The sequence below is a fragment of the Leucopleurus acutus genome (genome assembly GCF_964270905.1).
Source record: "Leucopleurus acutus genome assembly, chromosome: 8".
NCBI classification, from domain to species: Eukaryota; Metazoa; Chordata; class Mammalia; order Artiodactyla; family Delphinidae; genus Leucopleurus; species Leucopleurus acutus.
In genome coordinates this window covers 98,701,515-98,726,071 of record NC_139151.1, presented here as the reverse complement: position 1 = coordinate 98,726,071, position 24,557 = coordinate 98,701,515, and the positions used below count along the sequence as shown (strand labels likewise).

Below are 24,557 nucleotides of genomic sequence, written 5' to 3'. Positions count from 1 at the left end.
ACCCAAGATGTGATATATCCTGGATATTGTTCCATGTGCATTGAGAAGAAAGTGTAATCTGCCGTTTTTGGATAGATTGTCCTATAAATATCAATTAAATCTATCTGGTCTGTTGTGTCATTTAAAGCTTGTGTTTCCTTATTAATTTTCTGTCTGGATGGTCTGTCCATTGGTGTAATTGAGGTGTTAAAGTCCCTCACTATTATTGTGTTAACTGTCAATTTCCTCTTTTATAGCTGTTAGCATTTGCCTTATGTATTGAGGTGCTCCTATATTGGGTGCATATATATTTATAATTGATACATTCTCTTCTTGGATTGATCCCTTGATCAGTATGTAGTGTCCTTCTCTTTTGTAACATTCTTTATTTTAAAGTCTATTTTATCTGACATGAGTATTGCTACTCCAGCTTTCTTTTGATTTCCATTTGCATGCAATATCTTTTTTCCATCCCCTCACTTTCAGTCTGTATGTGTCCCTAGGTCTGAAGTGGGTCTCTTGTAGACAGCATGTATATGGGTCTTGTTTTTGTATCCATTCAGCGAGCCTATGTCTTTTGGTTGGAGCATGTAATCCATTCACGTTTAAGGTAATTATTGATATGTATGTTCCTGTTACCATTTTCTTAATTGTTATGGGTTTGTTTTTGTAGGTCCTTTTCTTCTCTTGTGTTTCCCACTTAGAGAAATTCCTTTAGCATTTGTTGTAGAGCTGGTTTGGTGGTGTTGAATTCTTTTAGCTTTTCCTTGTCTGTAAAGCTTTTGATTTCTCCATTGAATCTGAATGAGATCCTTGCTGGGTAGAGTAATCTTGGTTGTAGGTTCTTCTCTTTCATCACTTGAAATATATCGGGCCACTCTCTTCTGGCTTGTAGAGTATCTGCTGAGAAATCAGCTGGTAACCTTATGGGAGTTCCCTTGTATGTTATTTGTCATTTTTCCCTTGTTGCTTTCAATAATTTTTCTTTAATTTTTGTCAGTTTGATTACTATGTGTCTTGGCATGTTCCTCCTTGAGTTTATCCTGCCTGGGACTCTGTGCTTCCTGGACTTGGGTGACCGTTTCCTTTCCCATGTTAGGGACGTGTTTTTTGTTTGTTTGTTTGTTTTGTTTTGTTTTGTTTGCGGTACGCGGGCCTCTCACTGCTGTGGCCTCTCCCGTTGTGGAGCAACAGGCTCCAGACGCACAGGCTCAGCGGCCATGGCTCACGGGCCCAGCCTCTCCGCGGCATGTGGGATCTTCCCGGACCGGAGCACGAACCCGTGTCCCCTGCATCGGCAGGCGGACTCTCAACCACTGCGCCACCGCCACCGAGGAAGCCCTAGGGACGTTTTTTGACTATAATCTCTTCAAATAATCTCTTCATCTTGGATCCTTTCTCTCTCTCTTCTTCTGGGACCCCTAATGCAATTGTTGGTGCATTTAATGTTGTCCTAGAGGTCTCTTAGGCTGTCTTCATTTCTTTTCATTCTTTTTTCTTTATTCTGTTCCACGGCAGTGAATTCCACCATTCTGGGTTCCAGGTCACTTATCCTTTCTCCTGCCTCAGTTATTCTGCTATTGATTCCTTCCGTTGTATTTTTCATTTCAGTTATTGTGTTGTTCATGTCTGTTTGTTTGTTCTTTAATTCTTCCAGGTATTTGTTCTTTAATGCTTCTAGGTCTGTGTTAAACATTTCTTGCATCTTCTCAATCTTTGCCTCCATCCTTTCTCCAAGGTCCTGGATCATCTTCACTATCATTATTCTGAATTCTTTTTCTGGAAGGTTGCCTATCTCTACTTCATTTAGTTGTTTTTCTGGGGTTTTATCTTGTTCCTTCATCTGGTACCACGTCCTCTGCCTTTTCATTTTGTCTATCTTTCTGTGAACGTGGTTTTCCTTCCACAGGCTGCAGAATTGTAGTTCTTCTTGCTTCTGCTGTCTGCCCTCTGGTGGATGAGGCTATCTAAGAGGCTTGTGCAAGCTTCCTGATGGAAGGGACTGGTGGTGGGTAGAGCTGGCTGTTGTGTTGGTGGGCAGAGCTCAGTAAAACTTTAATCCACCTGTCTGCTGATGGGTGGGGCTGTTGGTTGTTTGGCTTGAGGCGACCCAGCACTGGAGCCTACCCACTCTTTGGTGGGACTAATGGTGGACTCTGGGAGGGCTCACGCCAAGGAGTACTTCCCAGAACTTCTGCTGCCAGTGTCCTTGTCCCCACGGTGAGCCATAGCCACCCCCAGCCTCTCTGCAGGAGACCCTCCAACACTAGCAGGTAGGTCTGGTTCAGTCTCCTGTGGCATCACTGCTCCTTCCCCTGGGTTCTGATGCGCACACTACTTTGTGTGTGCCCTCCAAGAGTGGCGTCTCTATTTCCCCCAGTCCTGTTGAAGTCCTGCAATCAAATCCCGCTACCCTTGCAAGTCTGATTCTCTGGGAATTCCCCCTGCCGTTGCCAGACCCCCCAGGTTGGGAAGCCTGACATGGGGCTCAGAACCTTCACTCCAGTGGGTGGACTTCTGTGGTATAAGTGTTCTCCAGTTTGTGAGTCAGCCACCCAGCAGTTGTGGAATTTGATTTTATTGTGATTGCACCCCTCCTACCGTCTCACTGCAGCTTCTCCTTTGTCTTTGGACACGGGGTATCTTTTTTGGTGAGTTCCAGTGTCTTGCTGTCGATGATTGTTCAGCAGTTAGTTGTGATTCCGGTGCTCTCACAAGAGGGAGTGTCCTCCATCCATTTCCACCTTCCAAAAACCGGAGCCCTGAACTTTAAATTATGTTATTAGATTTAATACCTGCCTGCATACCAATGCACAAGCTTTAAATGACAAGAGCTTATCAGCTTATTTCCAAGTTACTATAATTCTGAAGTACAATTTAGATCTGGGGGGTGCGGAATCAACATTTTATATTCACTGCTTACCAAGTTCTTACCATACTTTTAACTACCTTTTGTTGACCATCTCAGCTCAGACATAATCTTGAATATAGTCTCTAGCATTACATTTGGGTCTTACGTAAAGCCAACAGTCACTCTTTATCTTTGCCTCTGTTTAATCCTCATTCAAATATATATTTATATATGTGACCTCAGCTGTGTACCAGGCACTGTAGTCAGTTTTGGGGATTGAAAGAAGAACAAGACATATCAAACCCTTGCCTTCATGGAGCTTACATTCTACCACCATTCTTACATATAAAATAAGAGAATTAAACATAATTTTGAGGGGTTTTTTTCAACCTTTCATTTTATGGTTCTTTGTGTGTAATTTATTTTTTCTTTCAAAAAAATTCCAGAATATTTTTTTCAGGGGGAAAAAAACCAATATGGACTCTTAAGACACAAAAAGTACAAACCATAAAGGAAAAGATTAATACATTAGACTGTTAAAATATGAAACTTCTTGTGCCTGCAGTTAACATTATGGTATTATGTACTTCAGAATTTAAGAGTGTAGATCTCATGTTAAGTGTTCTTACCACCACCAAAAAAAGAGAAAGAAAGGGACACAAGGAGTAGGTGTTGGATATGTCCATTACTTTGTTTATGGTGATGATAACACAAATGTTTGCATATGTCCAAACTTACCATTTTGTACACATTAAATATGCAGTTCTTTGTATATCAGTTATCACTTAATAAAGCAGTTTAAAAGTATTTTAATAAAATTTCAAAAATATATTAAACTTCTGTGTAACAAAAGGCATCAAACACAAACGTGTAATTTTCAATAGAGGAAACCTACATGGCTCATAAAAGTGAAAAGATTTTTCAGATTCACTTGTAATCAGAAGAATGCAAATTAGATAACCATTTTATATCCTCGGGCAAAACGTGAAGTGTCTCAGCTGTCACTGTTGGCAGGAGTGGCATGCACAGCCTTTTGAGAGAGAATTTGGCAATAAATAATAAGATTGATAATGTGGATACGCTGCATCCTAGCAGTTCTACTTTTCAGTATATGCCTGTGTATGTTATCATCAACATGGATAAATATGAAAGGCATAATGTTGCATAAGAAACAAGGAGCAGAACTGTATGTCTAGTACCAGTTATGTAAAATGGAATAACACTGTATAATATTTAAAAGTAGATGTACAAGTAATAAAAGTATAAAAACATTTCATGGAGGTTGCATAACAAAGTCAGGATAGTGGTTCCTATAGGAAGGAAGGGAAGGTGGAAACCGTGATCTGGAGGGTATAGGTGGGCCTTCAACTGTAAATGTCACACTGTATTACTTTAATATTACTTTTTAAAAGTCTGAAGCAAATTTGACCAAATAATTTTTTTTTCATTAAGTCTAGATGGTGAGTAAATGGATTTTTTTTAATAGTATTTGCTGGGCTTTTCTATATGTTTGAAGTATGTCATGATTTTCATCAAGTTTTTTTAGAAGTATATAGACTTGGGGTCAAATTGGCATGCGTTCACAATCTCTCACTCTGCTGCCTGGTATCCTGCTTTAGGCTAGCTACTTGATCTCTTTTGGCCTCGGCTTGTTGTCTTAAGTGGAAAAGTAAATCTACCTTGTTACCTCATAGGGTTATTGTGGGGCTTATACAAAAGTCCATAGGTGAAAGTGTTTAGCTTATGGTAAGGCACTTGGATCTTAGTTTTATCTCCTTAATTATGTATTGCACAGCTCTTTCCTTTCAAATTCTGTTAAGATTCGATTCTTTTTCACTCCTCTTTTAACAGAAGCAAAGGGGAACCTTTTTTTCAATTGGCCTGGTTTACTGCAGTGCTGTTACAAGGCATAATTCATGTATCCACTTGGAGTGAATGTGGCGTGTATTTCTTTTTCAGTCAGCATCGGAATCTCAATGGTGCAGGAGATAGAGGAAGTCACCGGAGCAGTCATCAGGATCATCTCCGAAAGGATCCATATGCCAATCTCATGTTGCAACGAGAAAAGGATTGGGTCTCTAAAATCCAGATGGTGCAGCTGCAAAGCACTGATCCCTACCTGGATGATTTTTATTACCAGGTAAGTACTCTGTGCTAGTTTTGAGGATAATAGTTTAGTCCCTTACCCTGGTGAAGGTACTCATTTAAATATTGGTAGAATTAAATATTGATAGAATTTTCTTTTGAGGTAGTCTTCAAGTGGATAAGAATTGACTAAGCAAATTCTGTCCTCTTTTCAAGCTGAAGAACCTGTCCCACTATTCACTCAAAGGTTTGCATATATGCCTTTTATTTCTTACCTACAGAGGCTCTCAGACCAATATTTTCAAATCTTTCCGGCATCAATAATCTGGTTCTTTCAATGAAGAATATTGGCAGTCTAACTTTAAAGATATTTCCATTGATGATTATTTTGAAGGCTGGGATTTTTTGATAAAGTAAATTCATAGCAATCTAACAAAAATTAAAGATCAATATATTTATAGAGTACAAGTAGTGTTGTTACCACTAGTGTAAGTTAATTATTTCATGATAAAGAGAGACCATATTCTGTGCTTGTTGCAACTGAAATCATCTCTCATGTGGTAGAATTATTTTGAAAAACTGGAGAAACTGTCAGCTGCTGAAGAAGTGCAAGGTGATGGCCCAAAAAAGGAGCGCACCAAGCTCATTACCCCTCAGGTGGCCAAACTGGAGCACGCCTATAAGCCAGGTGAGGTCCTTATCCCCACAGCCATAATAGAGAGGTGTGGTGCTGCTGATAGGATAGAATAAAAATAACTGTAAAGATGATTGGATAGAGATGTTTGAAACTGATGTGTAAAGTATCATCGTCCTTGACAAATGCACAGGTCAGCCTTATTCAAGCATGGAGTGAATGGTTTGACAGATGGCCTTTTAGATCCTTTTCTACTTGAGATTCCATGACTTTTTAAAACCTGTTATAATTTCTAGTATCCATAAAATAGATAAGGGGGAAATACTTCAGAGTTTTATTTATTATTACAACCAAAAGAATGGGAAAGGATAGATGTTGATAAGAGATTGCTTTAGATAATACATAGATTTTTGTAGTAAATTGTTAGGCTCTGTGTAAAGAATAGAGAATATAAAGATCTTCTTTGAAAGCTGTCTGCCTGCATTTCTGAGTTTTTATTTGTTGGAAATTTTTTGTCCCTGCAGTGCAGTTTGAGGGCTCTTTGGGAAAGCTTACTGTCTCTAGTGTGAATAATCCCCGAAAAATGATTGATGCTGTTGTGACATCTCGGAGTGAGGATGATGTAAGTGTCTGTAGAATTGTGTGTTTAAAAAAGTCTGGGTCATCACCACTTCTTTGGGGGTCAGTGGATTGGAATCCTAAGGCAGCCAGGCGGGACCGGGGTGGCAGGAGCCTTTGAACTAGGTCAGTCTGGCTGCAGGCAGCATCAGCTATTGACTCCAGTTTTTAAAACTATGATTTTCTCTGTGTTTTAAGATTTTCCTATGATATCTTCATCTTCCACTGCATTGTGCAACTACCTCTTGCCTATCTGTGTATTCAGTTTATGTGTGGGTTGATTCAGTCAACTCTATGACCTTTGTCCACATTAGTTTTGTTTTAGAGTATTAACTTTCAAAGAGTCAGTATTCTCAAAGTATTGTTACAAATGGAATTACCTATGTGCCAGTAAGTTATTTTTAACATGGGTAAAGAGTTCACATTGAGGAGTCTTGTCTTTTTTTAGGAGACAAAAGAAAAACAGGTTCGGGACAAAAGACGAAAAACCCTTGTCATAATTGAGAAGGTAAGTTTTAGAATTTGTTACTGTAGTTAGTTTCAAATAAGGAACTATTAAATGTATGTGTACTCAACAATGGGAAAGTAAACAATCAGTTAGTGTTCCATGATTTTAATTAATGGATATATTTGTGTAAAGTGCCTATTGTGTGCAGGGCACACTAGAAAGGAATGTGGTATACCTCACCTGTGGTCTCCTGAAAAGAACACTGCAATTGGAAGTCCTGGGTTTTTTGTCCAAGCTTGTTCAGTTAACAACTGTGAATGTTTTGGGGCAGGTCATCTTCCTAAGAAAATGAGAATAAAAATTACACTGTTCTGCCTATGAATTAATTCAGGTCTATTCAGTCAGCTCACATATATTTATTGGACATTCTCTGGGTGCTGGGCACTGTCCTGGATTCTAAGGACTATCAGGTAATATATAAGCAGTTAGTGTTAAAGCATAAATACATATTGCAAGGCATAGAGCATAGGGGTTAGGAGCACAGACCCTGGAAACAGTCTACAAATCATGTCTTTTCCATTTCTCAGAGCTGTGACTTGAGGCAAGTTATTTAACCTTTCTATGCTGTCCTCAGTTTCTTTATCTTTAAAAATGAAAGCTATAAGAGTCTGTTGCTCACTGGGCTGTGGTGAGTTGGTATTCAGTAAATGAGTGCTTGCAAAGTGTGTAGAGCAATATGCCTGGCACCCAGTAGTAAAATTAGCTGTGACCGTTTTTATTAATATAAGGCATTATTGGAGCAGTGGTACACGTTGTTTATCTTACAGTGCTGTTGCCGCTGCTGGAGAATTTGGGAAGTGTGTAATCATTTCACTGTCTGCCTTCTGGATTAGAGGTCAAGGAGGTACAGGGAATGATGTTCAAAGAATTTTTTAAGTTATTGCACTATGTTTTTCTGGGTTTAAAAGAGCACTTTTTCCCTCTCAATCTTATTACAATGCGCTCTCACTCTTTTGTCTTTATCTGGTATTCCTAAACCGTGAAGTTGTTTATCTAATACTCTGAGCTTGCTGAGGCCTGCTTTGTCTCTCACTTAGACCTATAGTTTACTCCTTGATGTGGAGGATTATGAAAGGCGTTACCTCCTAAGTGTGGAAGAAGAACGACCTGCCCTGATGGATGAAAGAAAGCACAAAATTTGTAGCATGTATGACAACTTAAGGGGGAAATTGCCTGGACAGGAGAGGTAAGAGTAGTGTACTTTGGTAAAAACATAGACTACCTAGACTCCTTCCTCTGCTACATTGAACTTTATACATTCTACCCTTTGGATATCCTTCCTTACCATCTCAGTAAGCTCAAAGTCTTTCCTTTTGGCCTCAAATGCCACTTCATGTAAGATAATTCTTTCCAGCCAGGAAAAAAATCTGTTTATCCTGAATTCATTTTTTCAGCAAGTACCTATTCAGGTATCTGCTAGGAACTGTGCTGGGCACTGGAGATACAGTGGGGAGCATTATTTAGCTTGTGTTGTTGAGCTTACAGATTGCATCTGGTTTATGCTTACTAATGTTCAACGTTGTGATCTTTATGTATTTTCTTTCCTACTAGGAGGGAAAGTATTATAACACTTACACTTCCTTGGGATTTCCATACAATACTTATTTGCTATGGAAACCAGTTGGTTTTCCAGTGGAGACTAAGCTCCTTAATATAACTTCTCTATATCTCTCTCATCTCTCTCCAACCCAGTATCTGGAACAGAATCTTGCTAATGGTAAATGTTCTATAAATCACAATATTTATTTGATGAATGCGAGAGGACTGTGTCTCCTAATCACTCCCTTTCTCTTTGCCCATTCAAGAGAATTGATGATTCTTCTAAGCCAGGACACACGCAAAACAGAACTTCAAAAAAGGACCTTCTTTTCGGCACACCTTTTCTGGAGTCGGGCTGACAGGGAACTGGTTGAATAAGTTTGGGTTTATCCATAGATTTGACTGTTATGCAGCCATTAAAATGTATGTAGTTAAAGTATTATTTATTGCCGTAGAAAAGTGTTCACAAGAAGTTGTTGAGTGAAAAAAGTCAAGTAACAAAGCCATATAAATTACATGGACCCTTTCTTTTAAATGAAAGATAAAAATATACAATAGACAGCAAAAATGTCTTCAAAATGATAACACTAATAAAATATCTCTGCGATTATGAATATTTTATTCCTTTTTTCTTATATATATTTTCAGATTTTGCTGTTTTACCCATGTCATTTGTATAGTTGCTTAAAAGTTAATAAAGAAAATTAATGCAAATAGTTTGATCAATTCTTTAACATAACAGTTTTTGAAATGATGATTTTCAGTATTTATGAAACGAAGAGTTACTTTTTTTTTTTATTATTCTTTGAGACTATACCAAAACTCCACAGTAGCTTCTTTATTTATTTAGTCTTGGCTGCATTTGGGTCTTCGTTGCTGCACTTGGGCTTTCTCTAGTTGCAGCGAGCAGGGCTACTCTTTGTTGCAGTGCGCGCGCTTCTCATTGCGGTGGCTTCTCTTGTTGCAGAGCATGGGCTCTAGGCGTGCGGGCTTCAGTAGTTGTGGCGCGCAGGCTCAGTTACTCCGTGGCATGTGGGGTCTTCCCGGAGCAGGGCTCGAGCCCATGTCCCCTGCATTGTCAGGCGGCTTCTTAACCACTGCGCCATCAGGGAAGCCCCGAAGAATTACTTTTTATTATTTGGTTGAGAGTTGGAGAAGTAATTCTATTTTGTAGTACAGATAATTGTAGAGTGAAAATAAATGCAGTGTATTCACTCAGTAACATGTAAGAGGAAAAAAAGGGATTTTTTACATTATTCTTGCTGGCCTAAGTTAGCATTCTTCTTTCCCTGCAGGCCCAGTGATGACCACTTTGTACAGATCATGTGCATCAGAAAAGGGAAGAGAATGGTTGCCCGTATTCTTCCTTTCCTCTCCACAGAGCAAGCAGCTGACATTCTCATGACAACAGCCAGGAACCTCCCTTTCCTTATCAAGAAGGATGCACAAGATGAGGTGATCCGCCATGTGTGGGACATCTTTCCTTTGGGTCTTCATAGTTGAAAAGATTTCTAGAATCCAGGTTTCTTTTTGTCTCCTTTCCCCTTTTGTACTCTTTTATCTTTGGCAGAGTGATATGATTATTTAAGGCAAAAACTTTACTCCAGGCCTGTATTTTTAATGTCACTTTTTATCCAACAGACCATGTTCCTAAACAGGAGGAAAGCAGTAATTCTGTCTTACTTGAAGTAGTTGTAAAAGCTGTGGTCTGTATCAGAATTGCTTGGGAAGCAGATAATTCAGCCCTACGCCAATCTTGCTGAATCAGAATTTACAGAGAGACGATCAGGGCTTCTGGGTTTATAACAACATCCCCAGCTGAATCTGATGCTCACTAAATTTGCAACTTATGATCTTGGTTACTTTGTTGGATATAAAGTATCATTCATTGGGCTGTTATTAGTAGCTAACATTGACCTGTAGACTTAGTTGAATGGTGTCCCACAGGAATTGGGCCAGTGCTTTTAAATAATTTTATCTAACCTAAACTGGGCTGGAATTTGAAACATGATTATCAAGTTGATAAGTTAACTCTTGGTAAGAATTGCTCTCTGCAAGATTAGCACAATTTAAAATAGTCTTAGAATTTCAAAACAAGGCATTGATAAGGTTAGCACAAAGGGCTAGTATTACTCAATGTGAGATTCAGAATAGTAGAATTTATGAGCGTGAACCTGAAAGATGTGAAAATTATTCCTTCTGAAATGATAATAGGATTGAAAGAATTTCTTCATTCAGCAAATATTTATTGAATCTTCTATGGACCAGGCACATTTAGGTCCTAGAAATATAGCACCTAGTTCTAGGTGCTGAGAGTTAGGAATCCAAAGATGCCTGCTTTGGTAGAGCTTATCTGCCAGTGAGGAAAACTTGGTTAAGTGTAGAGGCTAAGTTTTTACCTGTATGCGTTAAAGAGTAATAGGCCACATCTCTAAACACCATTTTTTTGAAGTAATAGCGTGTTCCAGGTCCTGAGGCATAAAATGTACGAGACAATTCTGGAATATCTTGTATCAGAAAGCATGGAAGCTAAAAGATTGCTAGGGTCCTGTGTAGAAGATGCACAGACCACTTTGAAGGGGGCTCCTTTTGGCCAAAATGGGATAATTTGCATCAGAAAGAAAAATTATAGGAGTGGATTGAAGTAAATCAAATATATTTAATTTAATGAGTTCATAATGGTATGAAAAAAATATACTAATCACCTTCAGAGATTGCTAGGCTATCAACTCATTATTCTGAAAAGTGGTAAATAAAGGAAAAGAAGCATTTATCCTGCCGCATTACAACCAAATGTCATGGTGACCAGAGAGTGATAATAGAAAAGTTCTTCTTTATAGAAGGTATATCAGCTAATAAATTCAAAAGAAATGATAAAATTAGAAAATTGCAGTTTTACAGCTCCTAATGGAAAAGCAGTCAATCTAGGCAGCAACCATTACTGGTGCTACAAAAGCATTAGGTAAAAGGTGGATGGGGACCTTTACGGTGGTTGGAGCAGGCAGGCGACACCTGAACCCACTGATGACTGTTTTTGGTTTTATTTATGTATGTATGTATTTATTTATGGCTGCGTTGGGTCTTCGTTGCTGCGCGCGGGCTTTCTCTAGTTGCAGCGAGTGGGGGCTACTCTTCATTGCGGTGCACGGGCTTCCCATCGCAGTGGCTTCTCTTGTCGCGAAGCACGGGCTCTAGGCACGCGGGCTTCAGTAGTTGTGGCACGTGGGCTCAGTAGTTGTGGCTCGCGGGCGCTAGAGCACAGCCTCAGTAGTTGTGGCGCACGGGCTTAGCTGCTCCGCCTCATGTGGGATCTTCCTGGACCAGGACTCGAACCCGTGTCCCCTGCATTGGCAGGTGGATTCTCAACCACTGTGCCACCAGGGAAGTCCCCCAGTGTTGACTGTTAACACCACTAAGGGGGACAACCGGACACTATGTGCATCTTGATGTGATGCAGTAGAAAACACACAGCTCTCTCCATGAAGTTTTCTTGCCATGCACCACCCTGACCCCTCCATTGAACTTGAATTGAATCGAACCTCTAATTATCAGTTTTTATGGGAAAAAAGAGAGGATGGTGAAACCTGTTAAGTGACACCACAGGGGTGCAATTAGCCAGATCCAAACTATGGGACAAATGACCCAGTTTCTTCAACAAATAAATGGCATGAGAAAAGGAGATGGACAGTGACAAAGGAGCTATTAACAGATTTTAAAAGCCTTACCAGCCGAATGCAATGTGTGGATTTATTTGAATCATGATTAAAATAAATCAGCTACTGGGACTTCCCTGATGGTCCAGTGGTTAAGACTCCACTCTCCCAATGCAGGGAGCCTGGGTTCGATCTCTGGTCAGGGAACTAGGTCCCACATGCTGCAACTAAGAGTTCGCATGCCGCAGCTAACCATCCCGCATGCTGTAACTAAGACCCAGCGCAACCAAATAGATAAATATTTTAAAAATAAAAATAATAATTCACATTGCTGGTCCTAGACTGAATGTGCATCAAGCTAGATGGGCGTGTACCATATTGGCCAAAGCCTTTGCTGTGTTGGACTATATTAACTGGTGGCATTTTAAAAAAAAGAAAAAAAGAATAAATCAGCTGTTAAAAGACATTTTTGAGACAGTTGGACAGACTGAATTTGGAATAAATATTGGATGATAATTAAGGAATTAAACTTTGTTAGGTGTGATAATATTGTGAGAGATTTTGTTAGCGATGCCAATTGAAGTATTTATGGATGGAATGATCTTATATGGGAAGCACATAGATTTAATAAGGTTGGCAACCTGTTGTTGATTGAATTGTTGTTGAAGTTAGGTTATGGGTATGTGGACTTCACTGTACTGGTCTTTGTACTTTTGTGTATGTTTCAGAACGGTTTCATTTTTAAAGCTCTGTTTACTTAGAGTAGTAGATCATGAAAAGGAGTTTTCTGCATCCTTGGATGCTGTTTAAAGTAGAACCAGCCACCACTTTTTATGCCATGGGCATTGAGTGCTGGAAGCACCCTCAGTTTCCTTTCAAGTGTCATAACCTAGTTATACCAGTAGCTCTGTATTTTAACTTCCCAGTCCGGGCCTTAAGGCAAAACGGAATGAGTGGACCAGCAGGCTGGAATCCAGCAGCCTTGGAGTCTGGTTCTAGCTCCTAGCTTTGTAACCGAACACTTGAGTTTCTGATCACTTAGCTTCTCTAATAATCTATAAAAATTGATAATCATTTCCTCATTCAGCTTTTATAAAAAGATAAAACAAGGTACAGTTAACTCTGAAAATACTTCTCGATAACTCTGTAGCACTGAGAATTTTACCTGTGTTAGAGTCCCTCTCACAATACATTAAAGTTGCCAGTTTACTCATGGCTTCTCCTCTATGCCTTAGACCCCTGAGGGTCTGTCCTGTTTACTATTTGTTTTTACCTCACACGCAAAGCATCTAAATATTTGTGGAGGGAATACTGATGTTTTGTCGTGAATCTTGCTATGGATTTGAGAAGGGATGTTTACACCCTTGGTTCACACAAGTAATGCTGTTTCCTTTACAAGTTGAGTTGAAAAAGTTCTCAGTAGCTACCATAGAATCCGCTGTTAAGATGCTGGTAGTACCTGCTAGGCTTGTCAGCCCTTTCTGGTTAAATCTTGCCTCGGGAAGTTGAATATACAACTGAGCATCCTTCCATCCGTGCCCACTGATGGGGTGTGACTGAAGTAACAGTTGCCGAGATGTGATGCCTTTTTTTTTTTTTTTTGGTAGGTGCTGCCATGCTTATTGAGTCCCTTCTCTCTTCTCCTCTATCATCTTCCATCAGTGACTGTCACCAGCCTTCTGCAACAGCTAATGAACCTACCTCAGAGTGCAGCTGCACCAGCACCCTCCAATCCTCACCTCACTGCTGTGCTCCAGAACAAGGTGGCCTTGCCCTTTTATGTCCCTGAACTTCGAGAGGCATTTAAATTTGAGTTATGAGTAAAAATAATGACTGCTGTGGCAATTGTAAAAAAAAAAAAAAAAAAAGGCTTTCTTCAGCCTTTTACATTAAGCTTATAGTGATAAAAACTAGAAATAACAGTGGTTTCAACAAAATAGAACATTCTGTATCTATGTGGAATAAATCTGGTATGGTGACTGCATGGTGTCAGGGGTACAGGCTCCTTCAGTTTCCCTTCTTTGCCATCCTTAGCAGTGGCTGCCATGCTTGTGACCTCTAATGGTCCACGATGGTTGTGGAATTTAAGGTTCCACCTTGCACCAAGAAGAGAGGTGTGTTTAGAAAGCCAAGAGGTGTGGAGTAGCTGTCTGTCCTCCTTATTTGGACCTTTTCCAGGAGCTCTAACCACCAACTTCTACTTAATCTCAATGGCCAGATCTTAGTCACATGCCATGCCTAAACTGCAGGGAAGGCTGGAGAACGTCTTTTAGTTCACGCCATTGTCACCACAAATAAAATCAGATCTAATAGGAGAAGGAAAGCATACAGTATTAGGTAGATAATTAACAGTCTCTGTCATAAGAGACTATTTCATATTTCATCTATATCAGGTTAAAGACCCAGAGACTCCTAGGGGAAGCAGGATACAGAAGAAGAACATGAGCTTTGAGACAGAGCAGGTTTCCACTCCTTCTCTGCCACATCCTAGCTCTGGGACCCTGAACACATTATTTCACTTTGCTGAGCCACACTTTCCTGATCTGTAATGTGGAGGTGATGAGGTCAGTGTCAGAGTTGTCCTGTTTCTTAGATGAGAAAGCAGCCGTGAACGGTTCAGTATAGTGCCTGGTACACAGTGAGCACTCACTAAGGGCCGTCTGTTACAGTAGAGGGAAAAGCAGACCCAAGGCCTCTTTCTTCTTATACCTGAAAACCTGCCAAGCATGGCTCGGAAGGGCCGCGAGTACCTCAGAGGCTGAGAGGGTGATGGTGCCTCAGGGGACATAAGACAGGGGTTCTGGGGTAATCAGTTGTGTGCCTTCCATGTTATTTGGTCTCTTAGCTTTAATTTTGATAAAGACAGTAGAAAAGCATGAAGTCAGACAAGGTTATGTAACCCGTTGTTTTTCCGACAATGACATGAAGGGAGCTTTTTTGGAAAGGCAAGGTTATCCTGTATGAGGTGAACTCAGAAAGGAGGGGATGGAATCCCAAAATATCCCCAGCTTCTCTTTATGGTCCATTATAGCTGTGATTCATACATTTAACCTAGGACTTGGACATCCTCTCTAAGCCTTTATATTTCCAGATATGTGTGTCCTTTTTTAAGGAAATTTTCTCTTCATTCCCTGATCATCGCAGTTACCTTTCTTTGTATGTTTTCTCACAGGTCTTAACACCATTTTTCTTAATTCAAATTCTATTTAATGTCTTTTATTCTATGCACTTTAATTTTCTGTATCAAAATTTGTCTTCATTTAACTCCCCTTTTTAATCCATTTCTGTTCTAGTGAACAGGAGAAAAGCTAAATCCCACATTGCCCATGGCAAGGAGAAGTTGTCTTGCCCTGTCGGGGTGGGGTGGGGTGTGGAGGACTGCTGGGCACTGGGCAAGGAGAAGTTGTCTTGCCCTGTCGGGGTGGGGTGGGGTGTGGAGGACTGTCCTGTCGGGGTGGGGTGGGGTGTGGAGGACTAAATCCCGCATTGCCGGTGGCAAGGAGAAGTTGTCTTGTCCCGTCGGGGCGGGGTGGGGTGTGGAGGACTAAATCCCGCATTGCCCGTGGCAAGGAGAAGTTGTCTTGTCCCATCGGGGTGGGGTGGGGTGGGGTGTGGAGGGCTGTCCCGTCGGGGTGGGGTGGGGTGTGGAGGACTGCTGGACACTGGGGACTCCTGCTTCCTTTAGGGGAGCTTGTTGCTGCTGTGCCAGGAGAAGGACACGGCCTCTCGGCTCGGCCCGATTCCACAGAGCAGCACAGCAGTGGGGTTCTTTTGATCCAGCGCCGTTGCCCATCTAGCGCTGCGGTCTGCGCAGCAGCGGTCCGGGAGGACTGGGTGCAGCGCCGCGTGACGCCCTCTGTCTCCTCTCGCAGTTCGGCCTGTCACTGCTCCTCCTCGTGCTGAGCCGGGGGGAAGACCTGCAGGGCTCAGACCCCACTTCAGAATCAACGCAGAGCAACCAGTGGTCAGTCTAGACTGTGTTTCTTCTCTTATTTTAAGTTCTTTTAGGTAATCTTTTCATTCTTTTTTTATATTGTTATTTTTGATTTTCCCTTTCAGGACGGAGGTGATGTTCGTGGCAACCCGAGAACTTCTGCGGATTCCCCAGGCAACCCTGGCCAAGCCAGTCTCTATACCCACAAATCTAGTATCCCTGTTTTCTCGTTACGTTGACCGACAGAAACTGAACTTGCTGGAGACAAAACTGCAGTAAGTTGGAAACAAGAGAGTTCCACATCTCACTGAAGTTGGCACTTTAGAAGTTATGTTGAGGAGGCTGGGGCGGGGGCATAAAACTGCATTTGGTGGAAGAGATTAAAGATTTCTATCAAATACATGAGTATCTGCGAGATATAAAAGACTGTATTGGATGCAACAGAACCCTCATTGTTAAATAAATGCGAAGGGCACAAATATCTTAGGTGTTTTGTTATGAGAGTTCATACAAGGATGTAACTCTGATACAAATGACTGACTTCTGTTTTAACTCATTTATACAGGTTTCCTCTCTCTCTTTCTTTGTACCGTAGGCTAGTTCAGGGGATACGATAAAAGATCTCCACATGTGTCCTGTACCTCCTTTTGGCTGCCACCTGCACTGCTGCCACCACCAATGGAGTGTTGTTTTTAATGAGGGAGGGAAGGTAGCTTATTCCCCAGAGCGTCTTGTGGGCCCGGTTCCTGTTCGCAGGGGTTGGCTCCGAACGCCAGGTGTCTCCCCACTGGCCTGTGAAATGTGGCTGGGCGATGCCTCTGCTGGCCTCTTCTTACCGTCTGTGTTACAGTTCTGCATGTCCTACTTTTACCCAATTCTTCTCAATTTTGCATTTTCTTTGCCCTAGAAACACACATACAATCTCTCCCTTTATCCCACCGCCACTACTCCAGTTCAGAGTAGATTGTAGCTTGCCAAAGGATTCCTTCCCTCATCCTACTGAAGTCTTTTTTCATTGCCCCATATTAATATGACTGTAGGAGAGCCAGTTAAGTAGAAGTCTATATATATGCGCGCACACCCCCCCCCATACACACACTTATGTGGTCTCCAAAGGATGCTTAAAGAATGAATTTTAGATTGAGAAATATTTAGGTGACACAACCCTTCTTTAACCACAAACCAGTTGATGTATTTTTAATCTGATTCTCGTCCCTCTTGTAATGAATTTGGTGGGTTCTACTTGTTTTCATATAAATATAGGGTATGGAGCACGTTTAATAAAACCAGAACTCTTAATTGGCTGCTGCCCAGCTCTAGGCTGAGAAGTTCTTTATCTCCTCCCCACTTGTATTTCCTTTGGTTCTGTCCACCTCAGTGAAAACAGCACACGGTTAAGCCTTTTTCCTGCTACAGCTGCAGTGTACTTGAGCCTGTCCCCTCGAGTGCATGGAAGGTTGCCCAAGATGACCGTAACCTGGAGCCCGCTTCCACAGTGCAGCTTTTGCACACTCAGTCTGTCTTCCTGAGACTACTTCAGTAAGCCATGCTTTCACTTCTCTCTTTTCTGTTTTTATTTGGTGCCATGGGGAGAAACCTCCACACCTAACCATGGAAGCTAAGTCCGGCCTGTGCTGCTCTTCAGTTTCCTCCACACTGTGGGCAGAGCTGCCGTCCTCACTGCTTCATCTCACCCAGGTCCCATTCCCAGGCAGCCAGGGGCCTGGGTCTGAATGCGAGCAGGGACAAGCCTGCTGTGACCCTAGTCACTTATCCCTCCCCCATTCAGCGGTCAACCAGGATAAGGGGTTTTGATCCCTGGTGATTATAGCCCTCAAGAAAATTAAATCTGAATTAATTTCACATGACTGTCCTGATGCACATTTTGCTGTTCTAGCCTTTTCGAATGTAGTGGGGGACAGGTTATGATATTTAATGAGATTTAACATTTTGCACATAAATGCACAACAGTAAGGTCCTCAGTTATATCCAGCTCTCCTTGTTCTCCACCTCCATTTCTTCCCATTCAGTGGCCCTAGGTTCCACCAGCTGTTCCCCATGACATTCCCTAGCTTGCCCTCTGCCATCATTTTCCACTAGGCGCCTTTCCTACCTTCCCTTCACAACCGATCAAGTGAAGGCTTGATTATTATTTCTTCTTTTCTGTGCTTTATCTTTTTTGTTTGGTTTTAATTAATAAAAATTAAAGTTTCTAAATTTACATTTTTATAGGGTATTGTAAATAAAAATAAATTGTATACTTGAAAAAAAAATGTGCCTCCATTTCTATTTATTACTTCTGAGCTTTTTAATGTGTTTCTAGCATATTTAGATAGACCTCTTGGTGTTGTGGATGGGTAAGGATATTATTACCTAATTTTTTATCTTTTTTATTTTGTCATAAGGGAGACAACACATAAAGATCTTATGTTTACGTGATAACTTTCCTTTAAAAACCTAGCGTGCTTTCAGGACTTCCCTGGTGGCTCAGTGGTTGAGAGTCCGCCTGCCAGTGCAGGGGACATGGGTTCGAGCCCTGGTCTGGGAAGATCCCACATGCCGTGGAGCAACTAAGCCCATGCACCACAGCTACTGAGCCTGTGCTCTACAGCCCAGGGGCCACAACTGCTGAGCCGACGTGCTGCAACTACTGAAGTCCGTGCACCCTAGAGCCCGTGTTCCACAACAAGGGAAGCCACTGCAGCGAGAATCCCGTGCACAGCAACGAAGACCCAATGCAGCCAAAAATAAATAAATAAATTTATTAAAAAAACAAAAAGCCTTTTAAAAAAACCTAGGCTGCGTTCGACCATTGTCATTTGCCTGCAACTTTTTCTTTTATATAAATTTGTTTGTTTGTTTGTTTTTGGCTGCGTTGGGTCTTCATTGCTGTGTGCGGGCTTTTCTCTAATTGTGGTGAGCAGAGGCTACTCTTCATTGCAGTGCACAGGCTTCTCATTGTGGTGGCTTCTCTTTGTTGCGGAGCATGGGCTCTAGGCACGCGGGCTTCAGTAGTTATGGCTCGCTGGCTCTAGAGCACAGGCTCAGCAATTGCAGCACACAGGCTTAGTTGCTCCATGGCACGTGGGATCTTCCTGGACCAGGGCTCGAACCCGCGTCCCCTGCATTGGCAGGTAGAACCTAACCACTGTGCCACCAGGGAAGTCCCTCCTCTCCAACTTTTAACTACAAAGCAGAATTATAAATTTCAATAGATGGACTGCAGTTCATCTTCATCTCTAGACATATGAGACATTTTAAAAAAAATTTTGGCTGCGTTGGGTCTTTGTTGGCATGTGCAGGCTTTCTCTAGTTGCAGCGAGCGGGGGCTACTCTTCGTTGCAGTGGCTTCTCTTGTTGCTGAGCACGGGCTCTAGGCTCACAGGCTTCAGGAATTGTGGCTCACGGGCTCTAGAGCGCAGGCTCAGTAGTTGTGGTGCATGGGCTTAGTTGCTCCGCGGCATGTGAGATCTTCCTGGACCAGGGATCAAACCCATGTCCCCTGCATTGGCAGGTGGATTCTTAACCACTGTGCCACCAGGGAAGTCCCGGCATATGAGACTTTTTAAAGAAACTTCACGTTAGCCCAGTTTGGCCTTAAGCTGCCCTCATGGTTAGTATTTCCTTAGCTCTCATTCATATCTCCTCAAAAGAGGTGGAAAAAAGTTGGTCATTCTTTATGGTAAATTCATGTTAATTATTTCAAACTTATCACAGCATTATTCATAACAGAAAAATTGAAATAGCCTAAATGCCCAAGATCACAATAATGGCTAAGTAAGTGATAATCTGTGTCATGGACAATTAGAATATTTAACCATGGAAAGTGTTTATGATCTAGTATGGGGGAAAAGCAGAAAGTATATATGCTTTGAATCCAATTCTTTTTTTAAGAAAATGTATATATGATGAGAAAAAAATTGGGAGGATATGCCCCTGCAGTTGCCCCTGAAGGTGTCCATCTGTAGATGGCGGGATTATGTGGAACTTTCTTTTGCTTTCAGTATTTTCCGAGTCTTCTATAGAGAAAATGCATTGCTTATATTCTTAGAGGAAATACTGTCTTTGAAGAGCTTAGTTACATGGGAAAATACTTAATATAATGTTAAGTATAAATAGTTTTTATATGTGTATGTGACTTAATCTGTGTGGGGAAAAAAATGGGAAAGGAATGCAATCAAGGGTGATCAGAGAGCAGTGGATGCCTTTAAGGGGAAGGGTTGTGGAGGATTTTGTGTGTAGTTGATTGTTCCTGCTTTTCCATTGTCCAGATTGTCTTCAATGAGCATGTATTGCTGTTACAACCAAAAGGGGGTTATTCTCTATAAACAGCTAAAATTAGTAAACCCTCTACTTTCTGGTGAGAAAATAAGTTCTAGTGGGACAAAAATGTCTGACCTAGTTGTGCTTGATTTCAGAGCCAGTGCATTTGACTTTGTAGCAGATGAATGTGCTGAAAAATATGTGAAAGCAAGGCAATTATCCTGTGAGATGTGGTCAGGTATTCCACTATTGAACATTTAAAATGATATACTAGGGACTTACCTGGCTGTCCAGTGGTTAAGACTCTGTGCTTCCACTGCAGGGGACACGGGTTCAATCCCTGATTGGGGAACTAAGATCCCACATGCCCATTCAGCATGGTGAAAAAATAAAATGATGTACCAGTTGAGGGGGTCGAAGAACCACTTTGATAAATCCAAGCCGTATCTCCCAGTAAGCTTCCATATGTACACGAAATTGCATTTTTTCCTGACTGCTAAATCAAGATGCATGGATCCCAGCTCCATCTCCAGAAAGATCTGCTCAAGTCCATTTTGGTCTAAGTTCCAGTCAGCTAGCTTTCACCAAACCTGCCCTGTCAGTCGTCAGGAAGGCCAAGACGATCTTCTGAATTTGATAGAGGTCACTGGATGCCCTCCACCATCTGCTTTTGGAGAGCAGTAATGTCCATTGTGTGAAAAGTCCAAGTGGGAGATTGGAAGGTGTCTTATACTTTCCTTCACGCAGCTATATTTAAATATATTGATACTGTGATCCTTAAGAAATTTATATATGGGTTTTTAGGCAACAAGTCTTTAATCTGAGGAATCCGTGTCTTAAAATCACCATTTACCTTCTTGAAGCAGAGGCACAGTTGTGAATAGATTGCGGGTCTCATAACAGCCTCTGCTTTGCCTTTTATTTTGTGAATGTTGCACATAAGGCTGTTCCAAGGAGCTTGTCATTTATTATTCAGCGTGACTCTCTAAGCTCCCCAGTTGCGGCGAGTTCATTCTCCAAGGCAGTATTAACCTAAATCAGACCTGAGAGCTGGGAAACATCTAGAAGGGGGCTAGGTAATCAGTGATGTGTGCACTTTGCCAGTTGCGAATAGAATCTCTCCTAAGTTGCTTAGATTTTACCAATCTAAAAAGAATTCCACCACCACCACCACCCCGGAAAAACCATGGCTAACAGTTTGGCATATCGTCCTCTAACTGATTTTTCTATGCAATTGCATACATAGATAGAATGGTAGATATTTTTACTTTTTTCTGAGTACATTGTGGATATCTTTCTGTGTTAGTATATAGAGAGGTATCATGTTTGTTTTAATGGTTGTATGGTGTTCCACTGCGTGCCATAATTTATTCAACTGCTCCCCTATTAATAGATTCAATCTCCAAATATTTTTTGCCAGTCATTATTGTTCATCCAACAGTGAACAAAGGTAAACCCACAATATCGCCTTACATTTCTGTAGGGTTTTTTTATAGTGTAAAAAGAACACTAACATTCATTTACTAGTTCAGATCTTCTCTATAACTTTTTGAAATAGAATGGGCAACTGTAACTGTACAGTACCAAAACGAGATCAGCAAGACCATCCAGCTGGTAAGGGCTAACACTAGGATTTTACCCGTAAAGTTTCAAGGTCCACATCTAGCGTCCTGGCTACAAGAAGGCTCCTGTTCCTGGACTCAAGTTTCATGTAAGAGCCACCTGAGAAGCTACAAGCATTTAAGGACACATCTGCAAACCCTTTTGATTGGGTTTTAATGCCTTCATTTTCAGTAGACAGATTAAATAATTCCCTCTCAGTAATGTCCAAAAAGGGTAATTCAGGTTTTAACTATTGGAGCCAATTGCAATATATAAGGACCTGAATTACAGAAAGGCAGCTGTCAGGCATCTGTATGATCCTTTTGGTTTAAGCATCTTGAACAGGAGATTTAAGAAGAGATTTCCTTCCACACCACTTCATCCCAATATTTTGAAATGCATTTTTTATATTAGATATATTCGGTCACAGGTGGTTGGCTCACTCATTAGTTCACTGCGTTAATATGTGAACTCCACAAATGCAGCAACTGTCTTGTTCACAGCTGTGCCCCAATTCCCAGCACAAGGGCAACACCTAGCAGGCATCCAACAAATGTTCATGAAATAGTTGGGCTGTGAAGAAACAGCTTAAAGGGGTTATTCAGAGGACAGACCTTAATGTAATAAGTTAATCTGTGTGTGCAAGGCCCATTCCACACTACACTGTCACTCATTTTATCACAACAACCCCTAGGTCAGGAACAATTCGATAAGGTAAATCAGACGTTTGTGAATGTCCAGCGTTACTCCAGGTACAGTGGTGACAAAAACAAAGGCTCTGCCCTGGGAGGATAGTTGGTGATAAGTGCTAAGAAGAGAACAAACGAGGGTAAAGGAATGAAGAGTGATGGGATTTGTACTTTAGACAGAGAGGCCAGGAAAGGCCTTGATGGGCATATGATATTTAAGCAGGTACATGAATAATGAGAAGAGGACGGCCATGCGAAGGTCTCAGAAGAGCATCCCAAGTAAAATGCAGGAGATGGCCTCTCCCTGAGATGAGAATGGGTGAGGAGTTCATGGGACCACGGCGGGTTAATGTCGCTAGAGTGAAGGGAGCTGGTAGAGTGGCCACGCTACCTTGAAGGGATTTATTCACATTGCAATGGGAAGCCTTTGCGGAGTTCTTAAGGAAAAAGTACAAAACATCTGATTTATGCTTTTAAAAGTCACTTTGCTAGCTGGGGGGTATAAATTAGGAGTTTGGGATTAACAGATACACACTACTGTATAAAATAGATAAACAAGGACCTACAGTATAGCACAGGGAACTATATTCAGTATCTTGTAATTATAAGGGAAATAACCTGAGAACGATTAGATAGATAGATAGATGTATAACTGAATCGCTTTGCTCTTCACCTGAAACTAACACAACATTGTAAATCAACTATACTTCAATTTTTTAAAAATCACTTTGCTGGAAATTCCCTGGCTGTCCAGTGATTAGGACTCGGGGTTCAATCCCTGGTCGAGGAGCTAAGATCCCGCAAGTCGCGCTGCACGGCGAAAAATAAAATAAATATTAAATAAATAAAAAATAAAAATCACTTTGTTGTATGGAAAAGGAAATCGGCAAAAGAAGGGGCCACTTATGAGAAGGCCTCACAACACTGTTCCTGCTCTACAGATGAGGAGAGCGAGCCTTTAAAAGGCAAAGTGACCGAGGGACTAATTTTTTTTAAGTAGATTTAGGACGGATGTTACCTTGGGGTGTGTGGGGGGCTGTCGTTAAGAGAATGGGATTGGTATAAAGATGTGGGAAATAGGTCATTTATATTTCTTACGTTGAGTTGTGGGATGACGGATTCATTTTATTTTTGTGCTTCGTCACTTTTATATATCATGTGTTCTGTGAATGTTATGGGCTGAATTTTGTCCCTCATAACTCAAGTTGAAATGCCATTTGCAGCAACATGGATGGACCTAGAGATCATCATACTAAGTGAAGTAAGTCAGAGGAAGACAAATATCATATGATATCCCTTATATGTGGAATCTAAAAAAATGATACAGATGAACTTATTTACAAAACACAAATAGAGTCACAGATGTAGAAAACAAACTTATGGTTACCAGGGGGGAAGGGGGGAGGGATAAATTGGGAGATTGGGATAGACGTAATCATACTACTATATATAAAATAGATAACTAATAAGGACCTACTGTATAGCACAGGGAACTCTACTCAATACTCTGTAATGGCCTATATGGGAAAAGAACCTAAAAAAGAGCGGATATAGGTATACGTAAAACTGATTCACTTTGCTGTACAGCAGAGACTAACACAATGTTGTAAATTGACTATACTCTAATAAAAATTTAAAAAAAAAACTCAAGTTGAAGTCCTAACCCTCAGTACCTCAGCATGTGGCCATGTTTAGAGACAGCACATCTGAAGATGTATTAAGTTAAAATGAGGTCATTAGGGGAATTCCCTGGCAGTCCAGTGGTTAGGACTCTGAGCTTTCACTGCCAAGGGTGCGGGTTCAAACCCTGGCCGGGGAAGTAAGAGCCTGCATGGCATGGCCAAAAAACTGAAGTCATTAGGGTGAGTTCTAATCCAATATGACTGGTGTCCTTACAAGAAGTGGTGGTGAGGACACAGGCACAGACAGGAGACCATATGAAGATACAGGGAGAAGACAGCCATATAAAGTCAACACCTCAAGACTTCCCTGGTGGTCCAGTGGTTAAGACTCTGCACTTCCACTGCAAGGGGCACAGCTTTGACCCCCTGTAGGTGAACTAGGATTCTGAATGCCACACAGACAAAAAAAATTTTAAAATAAATAAGTCAGCACCTCAGAAGAAACCAACCCTGCCAACACTTTGATCTCAGACTTCTAGCCTCCAGAATTGTGAGAAAATGAATTTCCATTGTTTAAGCT

The 24,557-nt window shown here is 41.3% G+C and overlaps 1 protein-coding gene across 1 annotated transcript in view; it reads left to right on the top strand.

The window, feature by feature from the left end:
* Window positions 1-16,527, top strand: part of PATL1 (PAT1 homolog 1, processing body mRNA decay factor) — a gene marked incomplete at its 5' end in the record, with an annotated part of 36,061 nt that extends 19,534 nt beyond the window's left edge. Inside the window, 10 exon segments of the mRNA XM_082844072.1 lie at window positions 4,790-4,970; window positions 5,480-5,603; window positions 6,074-6,171; window positions 6,616-6,675; window positions 7,713-7,861; window positions 9,510-9,669; window positions 13,475-13,630; window positions 15,740-15,831; window positions 15,927-16,076; window positions 16,397-16,527. Of these exon segments, the coding sequence (XP_082700198.1) occupies window positions 4,790-4,970; window positions 5,480-5,603; window positions 6,074-6,171; window positions 6,616-6,675; window positions 7,713-7,861; window positions 9,510-9,669; window positions 13,475-13,630; window positions 15,740-15,831; window positions 15,927-16,076; window positions 16,397-16,418 (1,192 nt within the window). The 3' untranslated portion in view covers window positions 16,419-16,527.
* Window positions 16,528-24,557: the final 8,030 nt, after the last annotated feature.